This window comes from Gekko japonicus, unplaced genomic scaffold (assembly GCF_001447785.1).
Source record: "Gekko japonicus isolate JY-2015 unplaced genomic scaffold, Gekko_japonicus_V1.1 scaffold1624, whole genome shotgun sequence".
In the NCBI taxonomy this organism is placed as follows: Eukaryota; Metazoa; Chordata; class Lepidosauria; order Squamata; family Gekkonidae; genus Gekko; species Gekko japonicus.
The window spans coordinates 335,103-359,858 of NW_015176500.1; the positions used below are offsets into that span (position 1 = coordinate 335,103).

Here is a 24,756-nt window from a genome sequence, read left to right on the forward strand (position 1 = left end):
ATGAACTCAGGTGCCACAAAGCACATAGTTATTGCAAACACACACAGGGCTGGAGGAGTGGTAGTTATAGCAGCTGTAGCCACGCAATAAAGCTAAGCATTCCCCTGTTCTTCATTTCCCTGAATTTCTGAGTGGCTACGGGAGCATAAGAACACTTGTTTTGACACCATATGGTATAATTTTAATGTGCTGATGCATAGTCACATTCCATGGCTAAATGACTGGCTGTATATGCAGGAATGAGGTTACAAGCAGCCACCATGGTGCAAGTAGTTATGCATATGTAGCTTTTGTGTCCATTAGGTTGTGGATGTCAAAGGAAAATAAGTCAGCAAGGACTGAAATACTAGCCCCCAAAGAGGTCACTGGTTCAAGGAAGCTAATAGAGTCACCCTGGCAAATACAGTTTTGGTTCACCCCCGCCAACACACAGGAAATCAAGCAGGGAGCTGGAACAAAGTAAACATCAACCATAACAATCTAAGGGTTTCACGTTCACTTTTTCCCAGTGGTGTGCTATTTTGAGTGGCTATTTTCCAGATCATGATTACTGGAAGAATGTTTGGGACATGCTTCAACAGCTGGGGACCTATTACATTCCCCCTCCCCCCTCAATGTAGTGAGAAAGCTGGGAACAGAATACAAAGAAAACTGGCAGCTTAATCCTAACCTCTTTAGAGACACTTTAACTGATTTAGTTACACTACGCAGCAATTCACTGGAGACCCCCAGAGCTAGCACAAGCTGTGTCATCCCCAAAATAGAAACTGTGACAAATGACTTGGAAAGAACAGAAACAGGAAGGAAGGAGAGGGAAGAGAAAGGAACTTGTAAATGAAAATGCAGGATTCCTGACAAAATGCAGGATTCCTGACAGCAGCTTCATACAGATGTATTACACCTCCTGACACAATTTGTAAAGCTGGGTGTTCCAGCGGTCCAGCAAACACATGGAGCAGGATCCTACAACTCCCTCTGGATAAGTGTGGAGCCTTACTCAATCATAGGATCCATAAGAACATAAGAAGAGCCCTACTAGATCAGACCAGTGGTCTATCTAGTCCAGCATCCTGTCTCACACAGTGGCCAGCCAGATCCTCTGTTTCCATTCATGGAAAAGACAGTGGATTCCTTTACTGTACTCATTACTTTACGAAACAGTGTAAAGTGAGAAAAGGATGAAGAGGAAAACTTATTACTCTAGACCAATTCCCCACAAACTGCTGCTCCGCGCTCACTCTTCCCTTTGCCAAGATTGTACGTGTCAATTTCACACCATGTGCTGCGCGGCCGCATTTTGCCCCGCAGCTTCGCCCTATTTCCCCCACCTCTACTTAATCCTCAAAAAACAGAACTGAGTAGACGAGGGGGAAATCGGGCGAAGCTGCGGGGCAAAATGCGGCCGCACAGCACATGGTGTGAAATTGACAAGTATGATCGGGGCAAAGGGAAGAGCAAGCGCGGAGCAGCAGGTTATGGGAAATCAGTCCTACTGTCAGGGCTACTGTTTCTTTCTATTGTTGCTGGAGAAAAGTCAGATTTCGCAGACACAGCTGAAGCTTCCAAGTGCCCATATATCAGAAGAGATTTACTACCATTTCCTTTTCAGTCTCCTAACTTCTAGGATGCAAACATTTGTGCAGCTGTAAAAATAATGACTAAAGCAGCACCTCGGGAAAAATACATACTAATATGACAGTCTTTGATTCAAGGCAACTACTACTTTTAAGGAACAGAGACATATTCAGAATTTGGCCCAAATAGAGGCAATAAGCTAAGAAATAAGCTAAATTAAACAATTCAGTAGATACTAGTCAACTCTTTTCCTATCAACATATCATGTCAAGTACTTGGTAATTATTTAGAACAGCACACCAGTTTGCTCTCCTATATGTTGCCTTCACACTGCCTTGTTTTCTATTGTATCAACTGATTTTCAGTACATAATGGGAATAGGAAGCTCAGCTGTTTAAATTTACTTAAGCAGTAGAGTAGAAACATGAACAGAAAAAGACATGGAACGGAAGTAATGTTCTCTTCTAGAGCCACAGAATGTTACCTCATCTACCTAAGAAACCTCCAAGTCCCACTTATGGCCTTTATCTGAGCAATGTGGGAATTGTGGTTGCTTCCCCAACCACTTGGTAAGTTTTGCAGAAAGCAATAATGGGATCAAGTAACTGACATGATTACTTCCCACAGCAATTGCTTCTCAGTACAATAGCTATTTCTGTGGCAGCACTGACAGCTGATCTATGTGTTATTCTCATCACATGGATGCCATTGTAGTGAGTTCCCATACCCAACAATTACAGGAAACAGTGCTCAATCATGGTCCTTTCCTTGGCTGTAGAAGCACAAAAACTCAATATGCGATGACTAAGATTAACAAAGAGTTTCTTCATGTTTATGCAACACCAGCTGAAGATGGAAAACCCATCACAGGAGTCCTGTTTCTTTCTTCCTAATTTTTCAAGAGTAATACATAGATCAGCTCGGCACCATTATAAGGTTGAGGTCTCTCATTTTGATGCTGGGAATTCACCACTCTATCCTAAGAGCTGCTGTAAACATTCAACAGCTAATATAGCGTACTATGTCAGGTAAAATACTTGTTTAGATATTTATACTCCGCTATTCCCCCCAACAGGGGCTGCAGTGGCTTAGAGGTTAAGACGCTGAGCTGCAGACCGGAAGGTCTGTAATTCAGCAGTTCGAGATCCTAGTGCTGTGTGATGGAGTGAGCTCCTGTCTCTGGCCCCATTCTGCCAACCTAGCAGTTCAAAAGCAAGAAATTGCAAATAGATAAATAGGTACCACTTCGGTGGGAAGGTAACAGCATTCCGTGCACCTTTGTGTTTAGTCATGCTGGCCAAAAGACCACGGAGAAGTCTTCGGACAGTGCTGGCTCTTCGGCTTGGAAATGGAGATGAGCACCGCCCCCTAGAGTCGGATTCAACTGGCTTTCAAGCAAGGGAAACCTTTACCTTTATTCCCCCAAATGGGGACCCAAAGCAGCTTACAAAGTCATTCTCCCCTCCTCCATTTTATCCTCACAACAACAACTCTGTGAGACTGGAGCTCTCCAACTCTCTAACACCTACACCACACTGGCTGCAAGTATAACTGGAGTGACAAAGCCACTAAGAAAATTCACTTCAATGACTTTACTCACAACCTTCCTTTTGGGATCAACATTTTAAGTGACTTCCATTTCTGCCAAGCAAGCCATGAAGACTGCTCATTGGCTGATCCCTCTGATGGCCCTATGTCTCTTCCCCCTACTTCCACAAAGTTTTCTTCTTATTATAAATAAGGCTTCAAGTGACAATGTACACACCGTATTTTAAAAATTAAAAATAAAATGGCAGTTTTAAACAGGGATAGGGCAATGTGTAATGAATCAACATTGGATTCGCTGTTTAATATGCCAGTCAAATGGGTTACGGGGTGGGGGCAATGTGTGTGACAAGAATATAAACAAGCTCTGATTCCAATATATACCAAATTATTAGTTTTAAGAGATAGCCCCAATACTTATTTATTGAATTAATTAAAAATATGGCCTGCTTTTCCTAGTTGGTTCAAAGCAGCTAACAATACACAATATAGTTAGAACACAATAGATCATCAAGAAAACCATATTTAATACAGTTCAAGGAAACAGCCTTAAAGGAAAGATAAGATTAACCCCAATTCAGAAACAGCCAAAGAGATTTCAGTTAGAGAATTCACCACGCACATAACTATTTATTAGGTATTCCTGAAAGGAGTGGAAGATGCAGTGACACACAATCCATTGACGAAAGTGGGAAGTGATTTGTACCAGAATATTATAAAATGATAATCCCACTTTTAAAGCCCCCCCAAAGCATTTTCTCAACCTTTATTCTATTGCTAAGATTTTAATGAAAATGATTACTGACTGTGGCAGGGATAACAAAAAGTAGTTTGGAAAGCTGTAAAAGGTAGGGAAAAGGTAATGCAAATTTTGGGTGACTATATTAATTTCACAGAGAGCCACATATTTCACCTGATTAATCAACAGAGTATTCTGAATGACAGCTTCATATTTCCATATCAGAATATTGAAGGTGAGGCAGGTGGAAAATAAGCACCCAAGCCACTATATGAAACAGGAACAAAATGGGCTGCACAAAATTTAACAATAAAATAAAAAATGAAAGAAAGAATGCATAAATGCAGGGGGAAATAGTATTTAAGTGACAAATTAATCCACAAATAATTTCTGAAAGCAGTGAAGGGAAGTTCTCTACCAGAAAATGCATTCTGCTGTATAAGAACCACACATACTCTGCATGAGCATAAGTGACAAGTGAATCTGCTCCCTGATGTTGCAATTATTGGGGGAGAGTCTATGTGCTGGCTTGATACAGACTTATCTTTTATTTATATATATAAAATTTTAAAATAAACATATTGACATCTTGCGTATACAATAATTGTGAGTCTATTTCCCCCACTTATTATCTATCCATGTATATACACTCTTCATCTTCATCTTTTCCTTGTAAAACAACATTCAATCTATCCATTTCTGCTAGCTCCAACAATTTCTGAAGTATTTAATCTCTTGAGGGGATTCTCTCCGATTTCCAACGTTTAGCCACTAAGATTCTAGCTGATGTTAGAATGTAAGTTAGTAAATACAATTCGTTTTGTTTACAACATTTGGGGATCATATTCAACAAAAAAGTTTCTGGTATAAAATCTAGATCAATATTCAGTATTTTCTGTATTATCTTATGTATTTTGTGCCAAAAATGTTGGACTTTCCCACATCTCCACCACATATGATAAAATGTTCCCACATTTGTTTTACATTTCCAACACTTGTTTGATGCATTAGGATAACATTTGGCTATTTTGTCTGGGGACCAGTGCCATCTGTGAAACATTTTGTAGATATTTTCTTTATCTGATATTGCTCTCATCAATTTTGCTACTTACCATATTTTGGACCATTGTTCTATGTCTATGCATTGTTCTATTTCTATGCTATGTCCTACATCTTGCATCCAGGAAATCATCGTTGTTTTAACAGACTCTTCAAGCTATTCAATAGTTGCTGGTGACTAGCATCTTCCTGTTCATAATTAATTTTCTTACCCCAAGAGCATCCTCTTGCCTACTATACAGCTTACCATGACTGGAGGACAGTAAAGCCTAACTTATTTTATGAGATACCTGTCAGCAAGCCCCATGGTTTACCATGGAACTGGGTGAACTAAAGAGGGCCAGAAGATGTTTAGAAAGATGCTGATGGAAAACTTGTAGTGAATCTGACACAGCAAGCTATAGAGCTCATTGGAAGACCTATGAAGTGGTGGTGATAGTGGCAAAGAAATGTTATTTCTCTTCAACCATTGCATTACGTAGCTCATGACCATCCCAATTGTTATGGTATCTTGACATCTGCTGGCTCTTAAATCTAAGTCTTCATTGCTGTGATACCTTTTCAAACTTTTTTGCTGATAAAATACCAGGCATTCAGCCTGATCTGGAGATCACCTGCCTATTGGCCAGACAGAAAAAATGTCTGATACTTCATCAGCTCTGCTTATGCACTATTTTAAGAAGAAGAGAAGAGATTGGATTTATACCCCACCCTTCACTCGGAGTCTCAGGGGGGTTTACAAACTTCTTTCCCTTTCCCTCCCCACAACAGACACCCTGTGAGGTAGGTGGGGCTGAGAGAACTCTTTCAAGAACTGCTCTTTCAAGAATAGCTCTGACAGAACTATGGCTTGCCCAAGGTCATCCAGCAGCTGCAAGTAGAGGAGTTCAGAATCAAACCCAGTTCTCCCAGATTAGAGTCCACACACTTAACCACTACACCAAGCTGGTGTAGTTACAGTGATGGATTACAGTGAAGGATTTTGAACGGGATCCTGACATCTATGAAAGCCTCCACATGCTCTGGATTCCTGCCCATTCTGGCTGCTAAAATCATGCAAGGACCACATTAATAAGCCCGTGATATTCATCATTAATCAGTCACCAACTAAGGGCACCTTCCTCAGCCACTCAAGGAGGTGGTTATCAATCTGCTACTAAAAAAAGCCCTATGCCTATAGAAAAATTATGTGGTTAGTTATCACCCAGTTTCTAATCTGCTATTTATGGGAGAAACAATTGACAGGGCAGTAGTGGACCAACTGCAGTCTTCTTGAATAATTCACATGCTCTGGGCCTCTTTCAGTCTGATTTCAAGCTGGGCTATGGGACAGAGATGGCCCTGGTAGCTTTAGTTGATGGCCTCTATCTGAATGAAAACAAAGGCCATGCTTATTTGCTGCTCCTACTAGATCTATCTGCAGCTTTTGATACAGTCCGCCATCCTGTGGAGGCATTTGAAAGCAGATGTAGGTATCAAGTCATGTGCCTTGGATTGGTTCAAATCATTCCTTATGCATCAGACTCAAGGGGTTGCTGTTGGAGAACAGCCATCTTCACTGTGGGAGACATATGTGAAAGTCAAAGGTGTTTTTTTTAGTAATATGGTGCCTAATATATGCTGCTAAGTATAAACCTAGATGTTCAAGCTTACGTGAGAAAATTCCAGTGCACAGAGGTTGTGTTAGTCGATGAGTAAGATGCTATGTTGATGTTTTAAAATCTACCCTTTTGTTCCCTCTTGTAACTTACTGAAATTATATTCTTTGGCTTACTTCTTATTTAAATACAATAAAATTTTATATATATTAAAAATCTTCACTGTGGGAGCTGTCTTGTGGTGTTCGACAGGGTGCCACCTTATCCCTCATGTTATTCAACCTCTACACACACCTTTTAAGAGACATCATTTGCAGCTTTGGTATCGGATGTCATCAATATGCTGATGACACCCAGCTCTGTTTCCTTCTATCCAACGCCCCTGCTGATGTAGGAGAGGTCTTGAGTCACTGTTTCCAGTTTAGCCAATTAAAGTCCAGAATTTGTACAGGATGGAGTGACATACATTCAACTCACACAAGTTTGTGCTACCAGAATTATTGGTGGACTTTAATTGGCTAGACTGGAGGCCCATCTTATAGATTAATAATAAACAAATACAGAAGTATTTAGGAAACAACATCTGGCCTTGTACTGTATATGTATGTAACATCTTATGAAAAAAAATTTTTTGAATGTATGTCAAATTTATAATTGGAATTGTGACCACTGAGGAAGGGGCCGAAACGCGTTTGGTTCAGTTGCACAGCACTAACCCATCTATGTATGAATGTTGAGAAGTTTTTTTATGTCTGAATGGTATATTTTTAATGAGTCTAAGTTTTAAAATGTGTACACCTGAATAAATTTTGCATTTTTATAATATTTAGAGTCAGCTTAACCCATGATAACATTGAGACCAGACTACTGTAATGCAGTCTACATAGGTAAATGGAGAGACTCCAGTTGGTGAAGAAATGACACAGCATGGTTATTATCACAAGCTAGACAAAGCATGCATATATCTCCCATTCTGCAGTCACTCCATTGGCTGCCCATCAGTTACCAGGCTCAATTCAAGATACTGACTCTCACACACAAAGCCCTTAAATGGCCTAGGTTCCTCATATCTGCAGGACTGCCTTTCTCCCTATACTCCTAAAGAACAGCTTTGCTTATTGGACGAGTGCCTCCTGCAGGTGCCACTTGGCAAATAGGCAAAATCAATAGCCACCTGTACTCATGCATGCTCTGTTGTGGCCTCTGCCTTATGGAATGGCCTGCCTGATGAGGTCAGGAAGGCTCCCTCCCACACTCCTGGCTTTCTGCAAATTATGCAAAATTGAATTATACATTGGTAATTAGGGCTGTACTGTAACAGAAGGTTTCAGAAAGATACTTTGGTAAAGCAGTAGGGACTGTGGAATACACCACTGTGTATAGTACATACTGTCTGCTGACATAAGTATGATTCTGCTATGTCATCTCATCTTAATGCTTATGCTTTGTTTCAGCTCCATTTTCTGATTCCTGCAATCTAATCTTTATTGTTTTGTTTACTGGATACCCCATCCTGTTGATAGTGTTTGATCTACACTGTGTAATCTGCCTTGAGTCTCAGTGAGAAAAGCAGGGTATAAATAATGTAAATAATAAACAAAATATGTAGTCAGATAAATGCTAAGACAACCATGATGAATATATCATTTCTATATTTAAGGCAACACTAACCCCTCCCCATCAAGTACTTCAATGAATGTCAAAAAATGCAAAGTTATCATTAAAGGTTTCCCTTGCTCAAAAGCTAGTCGAATCTGACTCTAGGGGGCGGTTTCCAAGCTGAAGAGCCAGTGCTGTCCAAAGACGTTTCTGTAGTCATGTGGCTGGCATGATTAAATGCCGAGGCGCACAGAACGCTGTTACTTTCCCATCGCAGTGGTACCTATTTATCTACTTGCAATTTTAAAAGTGGCTTAAAAGTAAATTAACAGGATTCTTAGACCTTTTCCCTGCGGGAACAAAACATTATCTCGTCTAAATACGGAACTTATTCTTCACTTTAGCATTTTGCCACTGATATGTACAGATTTAAAACTCACTTCCATTCACTAAAATCACACAAACTAAACCCAATTTATAAACTTTTTTTATGTCTCATGTAAGGAGGACACTGAGGGACAGGAGTTGAATGAAAACAAGCCAGTACATCGGGGGGGGGGGGGGAAGTCACAGCACTTGCTGCTCATTAGTACATACACATACACAATCTGAAAATTTAACAAGTTCTAGTTGTGTACCTGGAGATTTGAGGCTTTCTTTCCTCTCTCAAGCTGCCAAGAATATATGTATGGAATGATAATTCTTTATTCTGGGGCTGGCAGCAATTCCGTATGAATAAGTAATTCACATAGGCAGTGATTAACATTATGTCTGCATGAGCATGCATATGTTCACTGAAATCATTACAAGCACAGAATGAAATCCACCAGGAATGTCTCTTACACAAATCCCTTGAAATTAGAGCTGTCACCTGATTAAAGGAATCTTAGTCAATTAATTGTATGAGTTTGGGTCGATTAATTGATAAATCAATTGCAATCTGCATACATTTGCATCTGAATAAAACCATTCAAAAGGGGAGAAAAGCATTCTTTGTTTTGGGGTGATGCATGAACGTGTCCTAGCAGGCACCATCTGTGTGAGAAAGGCACGCCTCTTCTAAGATGGTGCTTGTTGTGGAAAGATCCCAGTGTTTCAGGAAGAAATAGGTCAGGCCTCTTCTGAGTTTCCAATGAAGCACAAAACTCCATTTCACAGAGATGAACAAAGCATATAAGCATCCCAGATTGGGGGGGCATAATTAGCATACAGATGTCACACCTGGCCATCTGTCACAATAACCTGTCAACCCAGTGGGAAGTAATGGAGAATTTCCTCTAGTCTGATATGTGACACCTTCTCCTCTACACTGCACATGCTCCCCCCCCCATTCTTTTTTCAAAAAGAAGAAGAGATTGGATTTATACTCCACCCTTCACTACCCAAAGGAGTCTCAGAGCGGCTTACAAACTCATTTCCCTCCCCCTCCCCACAACAGACACCCTGTGAGCTAGGTGGGGCTGAGAGAGCTCTTGAGAGAAACTGCTCTTTTTTTCAAGAACACCTTTTATCAGAACTACGGCTTGCCCAAGGTCATCCAGCAGGTGCAAGTGGACGAGTGGGGAATCAAACCCGGCTCTCCCAGATTAGAGTCTGCGCACTTAACCACCACACCAAACTGGCTCTCAAAAGGATTGTGTGCAAAGATATGCTAGGATCATAAGGACAAAACTTATTGGTTAGACTTTCTTTTAGCAAGAGTTTTTAGTAAACCCTCATTTTCTGATTGGTTCAAAAAGGAACTCCCTGCTTCTGAGGAACCTCTTGAAATATGGGCCAGCATGGTAAAAGCCTTTGTATTCCTTTCGCTAGGACAGAGATGCTTGAAATTTGTAAGTTCAGTTAGTAAGCAAACTGTGTGTGTCCCCCCCCTTATCCCATAGTTATTGCCTTCTTAGATTTTCCTATTAGTATGCTAATAGAATAAAACCTTTTAACAATTGGGGTTTTTTTTGCTTTGAGAGACTTTCTGGGTTACTTCGCTCACAACCTGGCCACATCAAACACCCACTACCAGATAGATTTTGACAGGAGAGCAGGGGAGCTTTCCTTTTCTCTCTCCCATGCACACACACACAGGTTGTTTTATGTTTGAGGGAAGAATCACTGGGTTGTCCTAAAGGGCAACCTGACCCCCCCCCAAAAAAAACCCAAATAACCATAGGCGGGCAAGGAAACTGTCAGCAATGCATCTATAGAGTCAAAAAGGGTTGGGACATTTACAGATACACAGTGGACTTAGAGAAACATCAGGAACAGTAACCCTGTCATCTGTACTTTTTAAAAAGTACTTCTATTTAAAACAACTTTTTAGCAGGCTGCACAATAAACTGGCAACACCCTCATAATTGATCAGAAGTTTTATAATAATTTAATATAGCTGCTTTTCAGCTACGTATGGTAACCCCACTTATCATGAGTGCTGAAAATTTTGCAGCCATGCTTTTCTGCAATTCCCATTCATTTCATTTGGCTCTGTACAGTAGATATTCCTAGTGGGCTTTTAATTAATAAGAGTAAGCACGCGCGCACGCGCGCACACACACAGAGGCATTAGTAAGCAATTGAAGAAAATTCATGTTCTTTTGAATTATGAGGTAAGAAGGAGAGAACTTAATGAAAAACAAAGATACAAATCAAAGCTCTTTTGTTTATTGGCACTTTGATCCTATTGATGTGAACTCTGTATGAAACTCTACATAGTGTCTTGTGCCAATGTGGCAACAATGACATGGTGTACTTGGCAAGTGGAGCATAACCATCCTGCCATGGATTCCCATTACTGAATTATCAGAAAAATTGCTAATACACGGTCCAGAGATTACACAGCTGGCTTTGCAGCATGCAAAATGTGAGTAAAAGAAATGTTACAGATGTCACATACTCCATTTTACTCTCCTTCTGCTTAGTGTTTTGTTACACTGCATCTTTGTACAAGCAATGTCATTTCAGATCATCTGGCGATAATGTGCTGACTGGGTAGGCAACACAATGTATGCTTAGTTGGATCCAAAGAGCTACAAGCAGGAGTTCCTGTTACAGAATGGATCTTCCCGTCTACCAATCTCCTGCAGTCCATGTGCCACCCAAAAAGATGCTTCTGAAGGTAAAGGAACCAGGACCCCACTACTGTCCTTACATTCCCCTCAGAATGTTGTGTGAAAGACTCTATGGAAAAGCCGCTTTGAGAGAGGGTGATTAGGGGCAGAGAAGTGGTAAAGGGTGGAAATTCTTTTCCTGATACCATTTTCCCATGACAACTGGAGAGCCAGTTTGGTACAGTGGTTAGGAGAGCGGACTCTAATCTGGGAGAACTGGGTTTGATTCCCCCCTCCTCCACATGCAGCTGCTGGTGTGACCTTGGGTCAGTTACAAGTTCTTTCAGAGCTGTTCTCTCATGAGCAGTTCTCAAAAGAGCTCTCTCAGCCCCACCTACCTCCCAGGGTGTCTGTTGTGGGGAGGGGGGGGAAAGGAGATTATAAACCACTCTGAGACTCCTTCAGGCAGTGAAGGGTGGGGTATAAATCTTCTCTCTTCTTCTCCAGCTGCTTTCCCCTTTAAGAAGAAGAGCAGCTTGGAGCAGCAAGTTTCAGTACAAAAGTGGTGGGTACATCCCATTTCTCCACTGAAATATTATCCCCTCCCAAAATGGTTTTCCAGCAAAGAAGTATGCTGTTTGGGTTTTTCCCCTTTCTTGCTCATGATTACATGTCACATGAAGTTTAATTCTTATACTCTGAAAGGTGAGATCTCCCCTCCCCACCCACCCTCACTCATCTGGCTGAATGTTAGCTGGCTAACGTACACTGTATTAATCCATTTTGACTTCTAGTGCCAAAGGCCAAATAGATTTAGTTTTCTGAATGTCAGCAGCTATTGATTCAGCATAGTTAGAATTCCCCTCCCTCACCCCTTTTTGTTGCCCTCTACAACTAGTAAATGTGAAGTGACAGGTTCTCTGCAACATTTTGATGACAGTTTAAATACATTCATTTCTCAAAATGGCTACAAATCTACAAAATACTCAAGGCCAACATAAATGGGTAAAAATGTAAAAGCAGAACTAGAAATATTAAACCCATAACATATTTAGTAATAAAAAGAATAGGTTTATAACACATTGACTTACTTGTAATTCCTTTCCCAGAACTTCACTGGTCTGGCATATGAGGTGAGGAAAATGACGCTCCCTAGAAACGGACTCAGTGGAGTAGAAAAGACAGCAGTGGCCAGAGTTTGGAAGAAGAGCATAGCAGAGTCTGAACACTTCAAGTTAAGGTAACACAAATGAATTAACTGCATTTTTACGCTGTCCTCCTGGCACCTTCTGAGCCTATTTATTGTACTGATCCCCCCCCCCTCCCAGACAGGCAGAAGCACTTAAACAACAGGTAGCTGCTAAAGATCATGCTAAGAACCTCTGAGATGGTACATTTGTGTCAGGACGGTACCACTTTGGGCTATAGGTGAGTGTTCATACCACTGAAAGTTCCTACATTTCAAAAAAGGGACATTCAGAAAATTAGATGTCAGGGAGAAATATCCTACCTAACCTGTCCTTTCAGATACGTCCCCCGTTACCCCCTTCAGGTTTTATCACAGGGCCTACTGCAGGTGCCCGGTCCATGAATAGCCTGTTTGTCATCTAGTAGGGAATGGACCTTCTTGATGGTTGTTATGGCCCTCTGGACTCAGCTTCCTGAGGCGATTCATGCCCTGCAGGATCTATTAGGGTTCCGTAGGGCATGCAAGACGGCCTTGTTTTGTGCAGCATTTAATTAACCAAGAGAATGGGTGAGCTTGGCAGGCTGTCCAGATTTGTTCCAGAGCTGATGACTGACTAAATCTCAATTAGAATCTGTTTTTATTGTAATCATTTGCATTTATAGGTTTTATTATCTATTCAAGTTTTAATTCTCCCCTGTTGAGGAGAGGGTGTGGGTTATAAATTGAATAGATAGAAAGATAGATATATACACTCATTTCCTATGTCTAGGGAATGTCTAAGGTAGAATTCCATCATGTGATCCATCCCCCATTGCAGTCTGAAGCAGTAATATGAAGGCACAGTTTCACCACCCCAGTGAGCCCTAGGCCTAAATCTGCAAGTCCTCAAGAGTTATGATGGAGGCTATAACAGAACTTGGAGTATTGATTTCTAACACCAACAGTTCCCTTGTACCGTATGTAGAAAATTGGTTAGGCTTACCAGAACCCATTCAAAGTTCTTTTTAAACTCATTTTTGAAGCTTAGATTACTTTACAAGAGCTTAAAAAACGTTATGGATGATAGGACCATCAGTAGGGATTCCATCTAACCCTCATGACTATGTTTAAAGATATCTCAGAATCATCTGCTGGGGCAACAACAGTTGGATTTATTTTATTTTATTTTTTTATTGGTCCATACATATTGTATGATGTTTTTCAATTGTTTTAAGCCACTTTCGGTCCCTTCCGGGAGAAAGGAAGATATCAATATTTAAACAAACAGATACAGCAAACAAAAGGCCCTGTTAAGGGCCTTTGGATGGCTACCCTGGGAATAGGGTTGCAAAGTCCATCTTCCACCCCCAGCGGGGGACTTTGGGGGTGTTCCTGGAGGGGGCGGGGCATCCCGACATGATGACATCACGTTGGGGACGTCCGCCACCCCCCCACACCCGCCCGCATGCCGGATCTCCAGAAACGGCAGTTCCCTGCACTTAAAGGAGCCGGCGTTTTCCTTTTTTTAAGTGCAGGAGCCGGCGTTTCCCATTGAAGTGCAGGAGCCGGCATTTCCCCTTTAAGAGCAGCCGCATTTCCCTTTTAAGTGGACGAAGCTGGCATTTCCCTGCAAGTCTGATCTCAAGCGGAGATCGGGCTTGGGAGGAAACACGGGTTCCACACACTTAAAGGGAGAGAGATGGGTGGCTGTGGGTGTTGGGGGTGGGGCTTCTCCCGTTGGCCATCTGGCCGGCAGCGGGTAGAACCCCCCCCAAAATGGGGGACCCCTGGCAAACCGGGGGGTTTGGCAACCCTACCTGGGAAACATAGAGGACTGAATCCAACCATGCAGTTCATCTAAGAGAACAGCATTTCTATTTGCAGAAGAGGGAACAGAGATTCCCTCTCTCAATGCAGACCCTCCATTTGATCCTTAAGCTGTTCCTGATAGTCCACTGACTCCTGGGAACAAAACTCGGGGGGGGGGATCAGTGGGCTGCAGCAGGAGGGAGAAGCAGGAAAGTCATGGACGGTTAGGCACAATGCTGGTGTTGGGCTAGATGGATCACTGGTCAGATGCATCTGGGCTCTTATTTTTATACTTATTCATTATTTACAGTGAAGTGCTAAAAGGCATTTTCATCACAGGCTTTGAGATTCTCATCAAGAGAGGGGGATGTTATACCATGAAATGTACAGCATATTGAAAAGTATACAAAAAACATTAATTGTATTTCCCCATATCTCAGTCCAATGCAATACTATGTACCTGGTATTTAAAATTTGTCCTGGATGCAAAGTTAGCCAAGGTAAAGACCTTTTTAATCTCATTGAGCTCTGAGGCAAAGATTTAAGCTTGTGCTTAACTCCCTCACTGAAAGTGCTGGTACTACTGCTTTACTTTAGTTGTGTCGGGCTGTTTGCCATTTAAATTAATTATGGAATACTGTACTGGAATGATATCTAAAACTGTTTTCTTACCACACAATCATATATGAGCAAAAGCCTCTTTATTCTTTCTCTTATAATAAACTACTGAAGTGCAGTTTAGAATGCTTTTATACATATATGAATAAAATATTTCAGTTCATCTGGTAACAATATGTCATGTTCTGATAATCTGCAGATTCAACAAATATTTACCCAGTATATAACTGTAACTTCTCCAATATTTTCAGAGAGAATGCTCTAAAATGGTGTCTGAGCTTATTAGTGGGCATATGATATGATCTGCCCTCAGAACTTCCAAGTTCAAAAGCCAAAGGGGAGAATAAGGGAGGGAGGAAAGTGTCAACAGAGTTCAACTGTCAGAGCATCATGGACTGGTAATTCATACTGGCTTAGAAAGAACAGAAAGTCACCTCTGTCAGATAATTGTAAGGAACTAAGAAAGTGGAAACACAGAAAAGTGAAAGTAAGGTGGACATATCAGATAGAGAAAAAATTCCTAATGCTACCTGAAAAATTAGCTTTACAGAAATATTAATGCCAAAGATTTATGAGTATTCTAATGTAATGGAGGTAAGCGATCAACATAGATGTTTCAGTGAACTATACAAAATCACATAGCACCTTGAATGTTAAGGTACAAGAAGATTCCTTTTTGTTTTACTGCAGCAGACTAACATTGCTACTTTTTCTGGAATTTGTCATATTGAAATAAATGGGAAAGCCCTAACTGGCAGAGAAACATCTGCGCTCCCATACCAATAAGCAACTGAGCGAAATAGGATTTAAAAAGCTCCTGTAGAAGAGGACAACCCAAGGTGAAGACTTTGTTTTCATCTGGTATTCCCTCAGTGATACCTCCTGCCTGCCCTATGTTTTGTTTTTATGTCTTTGTATGTGTATTTTAGCTTGGTTATAATTCTTTTATTGAAGTATTTTTATTTAATACGTTGTCGAAGGCTTTCACGACCGGAATTCATTAGTTGTTGTCAGGGGTCATTTCGTAGAAAAAGAGCTAGGGGAACTCATTAGCACAACTCATTAGCATATGCCACACATCCTGACATCACCGGAAGTGTGTCATAAGGCCACACCCCCTGACATCATCGGAAGTGTGTCATAAGGCCACACACCCCGCCCCCAATGGTCCCGTCCGCCGGCGGTGGACCTGCAAGGCCGGCGGGAGTGTGAGGAAGCCCCGCGAAGGCCCTCCCTGGCCCCAGGCAGGCAGGGGTGGGGAGAGGCAGGGAGGAAGCAACTTACCCTCCCTCTTCTCCTGCCTCCTCTTAACTGAATGAGGGCGGGAAGCGGGGCAGCCGGAAGCAGGGGGCGGGGCTTCGTCATGTGCCCCGCCCCCTGCGATCCCTCGCGATCCCTCGCGATCCCCCCCGAAATGACCTCTGGTTGTTGTAGATTTTCTGGGCTGTATGGCCGTGTTCTCGGCATTGTAGTACCTGACATTTCACCAGCAGCTGTGACTGGCATCCTCAGAGATATAATAGAAAGATGGAGTACTCGCTCTGTCAATGGTTTTTGAATTTCAATAGCTTCCTTGTGTAATCTAATATGGTAATTGGATGTGTTGTCCAGCATTTCAGTGTCTTGGAATAAGATACTGTGTCCTGTTTGAGTTAGGCTATGTTCAGCCACTGCTGATTTTTCAGGTTGGCCAAGTCTGCAGTGTCTTTCATGTTCTTTTATTCTTGTCTGCATGCTACGCTGTGTGGTCCCGATATAAGCCTGTCCACAACTGCGGGGTATGTGGTATACTCCTGCAGAGGTGTGGGGGTCTCTTCTGTCTTTTACCGATTGTAGAATCTGTTGTATTTTTCTGAATGATGAACTAAATAATCTAAACCACGCACTTCAAGCAAATGGCAACTCCAAGAATGAAATCAGAAGACTGATTAAACCAAAGGTAAGACAAACAACTGAGGAAAAACAGTCTCCCACAGGAAAATTGTTTTTGCCATATATCAAAGGAATCACTGATCAGATGGGAAAACTTATGAAAAAACACAACCTACAAACAGTATTCAGACCCACCATAAAAATACAACAGATGCTATGATCAGCAAACACATCCAATTACCATGTCAGATTACATAGGGAAGCCATTTAAATTCATAAACATAAACACAATTTCAATAGGAAAGTAGTTTAAAAATAAATAGGGCATGGTTTCCTGTCCTGAAAAACACAAAATGCTCTATATCTTACAACAGCACTACAGATAAGATTAGAATTTCAACAGCCAATCCATATGCAAAAGAACCTCCTCAGGAAAGCATGTCACAGCCTGGGGAACTCCTACAAGATAATGACTCAGCCCTACCCCACCTTCCTGAGTAGATATAAATTACCTGCCTACAATTTTTCTTCTCACCTTGACAGAGAGAGTACTCCATCTTTCTGTGTTATACTTCTGAGGATGCCAGTCACAGCTGCTGGTGAAATGTCAGGTCCTACAATGCTAACCCATGGCCACACAACCCAGAAAATCTACAACAACTAATATTTTTATTTGGTTTTAATGGTTTTTAAAATGTGTTTTATTATGTATGTTAGCCGCCTTGGTGGCCCAGATGATGGCAGAAAAACAGGATATGTATTTTGTAAATAAGTAAATGTATCTGGCTGCTAAATAGTAGTCTAACCATGTTTCTCTATGACTGGGTGATGTGGTGACATCTTAAAAATTTCTTATGACTTTCTTTCCCCACTTGTGCCTCTTAGCAGTTTTTGAGCATTGGTTATAAAAATATACTATGGAGCTGCGGTGGCTCAAGTGGTTAAGACGCTGAACTGCAGGCTGTGGAAGGTCAGTAGTTCAGCAGTTCGAGACCCGGGTGCCGCAAGACGGAGTGAGCTCCCGTCTCAAGTTCCAGCTCCTGCCAACCTAGCAGTTCGAAAGCAAGAAATTGCAAGTAGATAAATAGGTACCACTCTGGTGGGAAGGTAACAGCGTTCCGTGCGCCTTTGTGTTTAGTCATGCCGGCCACATGACCACGGAAATGTCTTCGGACAGCGCTGGCTCTTCGGCTTTGAAACGGAGATGAGCACCGCAACCCTAGAGTCGGATTCGACTGGCTTTCGAGCAAGGGAACCTTTACCTTTACCTATAAAAATATACCATATACATGAGTTGATTAGGGTGTTTGTGGTTCCTGATATCATTATGCAAGCTGAAAACTCATGCTTCTATTTCTTAATGGTCAGATGTGAGAATTCTGCATGCAAATGGAGCCCTCATGCCCCATTGTGGGGTAGATATGCAAGTTCCTGCTTGAAGAGAACATCACATCTTTCATTGTTGAATCTTTGAAATCACCCCCAAATGAGATTTGGTTAGAACAGGTGTGCTGCTTTTCTAACACCGTTTTCCCTCCAGAAAGGTCAAATAGTTCCATTAGAATGTATCAACTTTTAATATAAATTGTCAAAGAGCATCATGCTTTTCTTTTACCTTTTACGTATACATGAGCTAAGAACAAAACAACAACCAGAACTTCCTTAAAGGATATGAGGTATTGCAAAGAGCTGGGCGAACACGTGGAAAGAAGAACCCCAAGCAATTTGCCAAGGAGCAATATAGGTCATAATGAACTGCAATTTTTGCAGTAGGTCACACAGCTGAAAGCAAAAAGGGGGGAAAGTTATAGGTGGGTATTTTAAAACCATTTTTTAAAGAGTACACACACACACACACAGAGAGCTACCTTATACTGAACCAGACCAGTAGTGGCTCTCCAGAGTCTCAGGCAGAGGTCTTTCACAGCACTTACTTGATCCTTTTAACTGGAGATGCTGGGGACTGAGCCTAGGACCTTTTGCATGCCAAGCAGATGCTCTACTGCTGAGCTATGGCCCCTCCCCACATTTTTACTTTATGTATCTTATATCATGATTCAGTGTACAGGCACCTACATGTTGACATTTAATTAATACAAAAATTGAAATGTTAAATAATCTGAAGATTAGAGTCAACAGCCTCCCTGGGGCACACACTGCATGTTTCCCTGCCCTTGTGGCAGAACATTATGAAAATGGTGGTTCCATGTCACATTCTCCCTCCCCCATGATAGATAAAACAACATAATGCTATGTCTTGACATCATGATTTTATGGATATCTATGTTAGCAAATGGTGTGGGTTGGAGGCAGGGAAATGATGTTTTGATGTCAGGACATAGGATAAGTTGCACCTGATGCTATAGGAGGGGAATTCCTCATGAGGTGAACAGATCCCAAAGTAGTCATTGGACAAAGCACCTATGGACAGATTCCAAAACAGCTGTTGCAGTATAGTGATTAGTGTCGGACTAGGATCTTGGAGACCCAGGTTCAAATTCTGACTCTGCCATGGAAGATAGATTCAGGTGGGTAACCGTGTTGGTCTGAAATACTAGAGCAAAGTTTTGAGTCCAGTGGCACCTTTAAGATCAACAAAGGTTTATTCAAGGACGAGTAACCTTGCTCAGTAGCCATGGGCCAGTCATACACTCTCAGCCTAACTCGCCTCACAGGGTTGTGTGAGGATAAAATGGAGGAAAGAAGAACGATGGGAGCGGCTTTGAGAAGAAAGGTGGCATGTAAATGCAGTAAATACATAATTTTTTTGAAGCTTGCATCTCACTTGCAGTGGCTTTGATGTTTTCAACCCACACTGAACAAGGATATGGTGACATTCTACCACAAGCACTAATCCCAATTTAATATGCTACTTATAAGTTTCTGGAGGCTCTTTCAGTAGCCTACTAAATCTGGGTCTGTGATGGAGCACTGACGACTGCTCACCAGAGCAATAATCGCACAGGCTGACCAAGAAGCAAAATCACCATAGTACTAAAAGCACAACACAACCATTATATTATTTTGCAATATGTTTCTCACAAAACTATCTTTAAAAAAGCAACACAAAATCACAAATTCTACCTGCCTCTCATAGTGAATGGCGCAACTATGCAAATCATGTGAATCATGTAATGTAAGGATGAAAGTGTGATTCTATCTAATTTGCATAAATTATTACTTTTGAAACATTTATGTTATGAAGTCACAGAGTTTGTAATGCTACAATGCAGAATTTCAAATATAGGTTGCGGTCACATGCGTGAGATAACGCCCGGGGGGGGGGGAAGTGAGGCTATTCCCTCCGGAGGAAATTGACCCGCAGTTGAGCGATCACACAGTCCTTGGAAGCTGCGGAGGCAGCCCGCCACTGCGTGATCAGGTGAGTCATTATTTTTTTTTTGCTGTTTGTTCCCGATGCACTTAAACGGGGAATCGATTAATCTCATCTCAGCACTGGGGGCTCCCTATGGAGTGTGCGATGATGTGCATACTGAGAAGGGGGGGGAATGGCACGGAGTCAGGATGGCCTGATCAGACCATCCTGATGCCATGAGAGCACGCTGGCGCAATCAGACAGGGGAAAGTCTGTCTGTGGCCCGCAGCAAACCCATTTGCTTCCGGACTTTCCCCAGTGTCTTTTTACTCTGCTTCTGCAGTGGAGCAAAATGGGTTGCTGAGGGGTGCAGGGCGCTTCCCAGATGTTTGCGTCTGACGGCACCCTTTAAATCCGCCTGGCATTCATGCCTATGGCAGGGCTAATTGTGTCTGTGATCGCAGCCACAGATTCACAAACATGTTCAAACAAAGTAACTGTCAGGAAACTCTTCTGAAAGATTTTGGTATTTCCACCACTGAATCAGAATCATCATGCTTTTCTTTTATGTATATTCAATTAGAGATTTTTTTTTGGTCTATTTACAGATCACTTTAGAGTTTATGTCCCTAATCTCCAGTGCTTGAACAATCTTTCTGCATCTTTGGCTGAGCTCAGGGATTGCTGATGGCAAAGATTCTCTCATGGTAGTAAGATTTTTTAAATATATAAAACTATCTGTTCCATGATCCAAAATTGTTTATTACTTGTATAGTTTGGTCTTCTTTGATGTCTTCAACATCTATTGTTCTGCAGGGAACAACAGACACATTCTTATGAATTATGCTTCTTAATTAAAAAGGCTTTGGAAGTTCTGAACAACATATGCTTTTTATACAAATATAATCAGTGGGAATATTTTAATTTATATAACCCTAGAGCTTGGATGGCCTAGGCTAGTCCGATCTCATCAGATCTCAGGAGCTAAGTGGGGTTGGCCTCGGTTAGAATTTGGATGGTTGACTCCCCAGAAGTCCAGGGTTGTTATGCAGAGCCATGCAATGGCAAACCATCTCGGAACATCTCTTGCCTTGAAAAGCCTACAGGGTCACCATAACTCAGCTGTAACTTGAGAGTACTTTCCACCACCAGTCCCGGGGGGGGGGGAAATTATGCATTTAATATTTTACTTTCAAATCTCTGGCCTGTTTGCTGTCAAATCTCTGGCTTGTTATTAAATGGTCAGCATGGACAGAAGCACAAGCTCACTAAAAGTAACTTCAGTAGGAGCTCACTATAATGTCAGTACTATGTCACCATGGTACCAGTGTAGCATCTTTTTCTGGTGACTACCAGGGGCCATTATGGCTGCTGGCCCAACACTCTTGGTCCCCTTTGCCTTCAGGATCAGAGCACATGTAGCAGCCCAGTAGAAAATGCAGATGGAGTTCCCACACAACTCACAGCCTACACTATCTCCCACCAACAGGCTCTTTGCTGGCTGCCCTCCCACAGAGGAAAGGCCTAGGTGGATGCCATGCCCAGCACATAGCCAACTACCTGCTATGACTACAACATGACCAGTGTGTATGTTTGACTAGCACTTGTATTTATCATGGGTACGTGGCAATAGGAATAGCTATGATTCAGCTGTATGTCACTCCAATGTACAATGGTTCAGGAGCTTTGCTACACCAAGAGGGCCGGCAATTCCATCTGACTTGCTTCAAAATGCCATTTCTGATGCTGTCCAAAAAATGTGTGGACTGTTTCACAGCTGTGTGTGTTGTAGTAGGCTTTGGTTGATATGGATTGAGCCTTGCCTCCTGCTATTTACTAACTTCAGCTGTCTTTAGCGTGGGACTCACAATGGAGGGTTGTCCAATGTTTCCAAAGGTATTCTCTTGCAAGGCAGATGGGTAGCCTCATCTGGGTTCATCTTTGCCTGCCTTGGCTCTAAAATCAAGTAAGGACCACACCTACAAGCCCTTAGTGTCTATCATAAATCACTCACTAACTCAGGGCACCTGTATCAATCACTACTTTAGGGCACCTTCCCTTGGCCACTCAAAGAGGTAGTTATCCATCCACTACTAAAAAAAAAAATCCCCACAGAAAAATGACATAGCCAATTATCACCCAGTCTTTAATCTGCCCTTTCTAGGCAGAAACAACACCTTTCAGCCACCATTACATCTGTCCAGTGTGGGCCAGCAGAGTGCTTTCTGAGTGATCAGAGGCATGTTGGGATCAGACCTGGATGGCCCACTGTGACCATTTTGCTCAAGGCTTTGCAAATAAAATCTCCCACATCTATACTGATCTGGACTCTATATTAGCAGTGAGAGTGTCAGATGTTGTCAAGGTGCTGACTTGTACAGCTGTTTGGGATATTTTTCAGTTTATTCAGTCTGGGCATGTGGACAGGATCGTTGGAAGTTTGAGGCCTACCTCCTGCTTGTGTGACTCTAGCCCTTGCTGGCTACTTAAAACTGCCAGGGGCAGGGCTGGCTGACTGGGTCTGAGAGGTATGCCTCCTTGAGAAAGGAAGTGGTCACACTGGTATTGAAACAGCCTTGGTTGCCCTGGTGAATTACTTGTGCCAGGAGCTAGACAGAGGGAGACTTTGTTGGTACCTCTGGGCCTCTTAGCAGCTGTCAATATGAAAGTTCCATCTTGTCCCCTATGCTCTTTAACATCTACATGAAACTCCTGGGTGTCGTCATCTGGAGAGCTCGGCTGAGCTGGCACCAATATGAGGATGACACTCAGCTTTAACTTGTGCTTCTGACCAATCCCAGGAAAGCTGTAGAAACCTTGAACCAGTACCAGGAGGTAGCTTTGGAGTGGAAGGTGGCTGATATACTGAAGGTTAATCCTGACAAGATGGAAATGTTACTGGTGAGCAGAAGGTGTGTTCTGGGATTTAAGGTGTCACCGGTACTGGATGGGGTTGCATTCCCTTTGAAGGAACAGGTTTGTAGTCTGGGGGTGCTCTTGGACCCAGGCCTACTGCTAGATAAGCAGGTGGCAGCTGTGGCCAGGGATGCCTTTTACCAGCCAGCTGCCGCCTTTCCTGGGCAGTCCTGATTACATCTAGATTAGATTACTGCAATGAGCTCCGGGTGGGACTGCCCTTGAAAATGGTTCAGAAACTTCAACTGGTGCCAAATGCTGCAGCCATGATGTTGACGGCCTTGGCCTATTTATACTGGCTCTCAATCTGTTTCCAGGCACAATTCAAGGTTCTGGTGTTAACCTTTAAAATCCTATATGGCTTGGAGCAATGTGCCTTCAGAACTTCCTACTCCGTTATGAACCTAGCCAACCACTGTGGTCATGTTTCAGAGCACTGCTTCAGGTGCCCCCATCTTCTGAGATTAGGTGGGAGGCAGCCTGGAAGGGACCCTTCTCGGTCTTGGCTAGAATTGCCAGGTCCAACTCAGGAAATACCTGGGGACTTTGGGTGTGGAGCCTGGAGACTTTCCCATTCCCTAAAATAAATAAATAAAAATATAGCAGTACCATTCCCCTGAATACCATCTTCATTTCCTCGTCCTCTTTTTTGCCTTCAAAGGGTTCCCCAGCAGCTGTTCTTCCACTAAATGGAAGTGTAATTTGTCATACCCCCACAAGTCCCTTGTCTGTCAGGCTTTGGAAGCATTTCCAAGCATGGCTTTATTAAGGGACACACACATCCACAAAGCAGCCAAAATAAACAATGAATCCTTTCTAGGGTTACCAAATGGGCCCGGGGGGCGGGGAATCCCCCGCTTCGGAGGTCCAATTTCCGCCGCGACGGAATCGGGCCCTGGGGGGAACCCCGCCCCCGAAGCTGCGTCACCTCACATCGCTTACGTTGGGGGCGTGGCCCACATCATTGGGGAAAAAACCATATGGTTTTCCCCCCGATGATGTGGGCCACGCCCCCAACATGAGCACGTAGCACGTCACTTCTGGTGACGTGCTGCCGGCGCATGCATGCGCGCCCCTGACAAACTCCCAGACACCAGCGAGGCTTCCCCGCTCCGAGGGATGTCTACTTGGCAACCCTAATCCTTTCTCAAACACAAACAGTTTGCAAGCCCACAATTTTGTGATCTCGCTGGGGCAATGGTATAAATCGCTTTACTCATGGGAGTTGCTATATGTAACAATCTACTTTATTTTAACCAACTTCTTCAGACTAACAACAGAAGAATGGAAGTAAGAAAGACAGCAGTCTAGGGGGTGGAGTTTTCTTTCATCCCATAATCAGGTTCTAGTTAACTCTTTACTCTCCATTTTACTATATACATGGCTTCAGAAACAAATGCAAAACAAACAGAGGGATTGTGCTCCCTTTCTTACACACATCACACACTCACCAGAAATAGCCACCTAGCTTGTGCCTGCTCGCCCCCTCCCTGCAGCTTTCATCCTGTTGAGATTTAAAGGCACATCATGGCTGTTGGGGCAGGGCTTCCCCCCACCAGCCAGCTGGCCAGCAGTGGGGAGGAGCCTGCAAAATCAGGGGATCCCTCTCCTGGACCAGTGGGGTGGCAAGCCTAGTCATGGCACCCAAACTCTGGAACTCTGTCCCCAGGGAGACTCGTGTGTCCCTTTCTGTTGTTATCTTCTGCCAGTAAGTAAAGACTTTTTTGTTTTGTTTGGAGTTCCTTCAGTGAGCCCTCCTTCCTGCCCTATTTTTAATTGCTGTTTTAATGTTTCTCTGTGTATTTTAGTCCTAGTTTTAATTGTTTTAATTATGTTTTTGTAGGGTTTAATGTCTTTTAAGATGTGTCTTTATTAGGAATGTTTTAAATCTGTTAGTGGCCCTG

The 24,756-nt window shown here is 42.6% G+C and overlaps 1 protein-coding gene across 1 annotated transcript in view; it reads right to left on the bottom strand.

The window, feature by feature from the left end:
• PCNX2 (pecanex homolog 2 (Drosophila)) overlaps window positions 1-24,756 on the bottom strand; it is a gene marked incomplete at its 5' end in the record, with an annotated part of 155,245 nt that overhangs the window by 58,218 nt on the left and 72,271 nt on the right. The window contains 2 exons of the mRNA XM_015427313.1: window positions 12,245-12,372; window positions 18,292-18,402. Coding sequence (XP_015282799.1) covers window positions 12,245-12,372; window positions 18,292-18,402 — 239 coding nt within the window. The remainder of the gene's footprint in view (window positions 1-12,244; window positions 12,373-18,291; window positions 18,403-24,756) is intronic.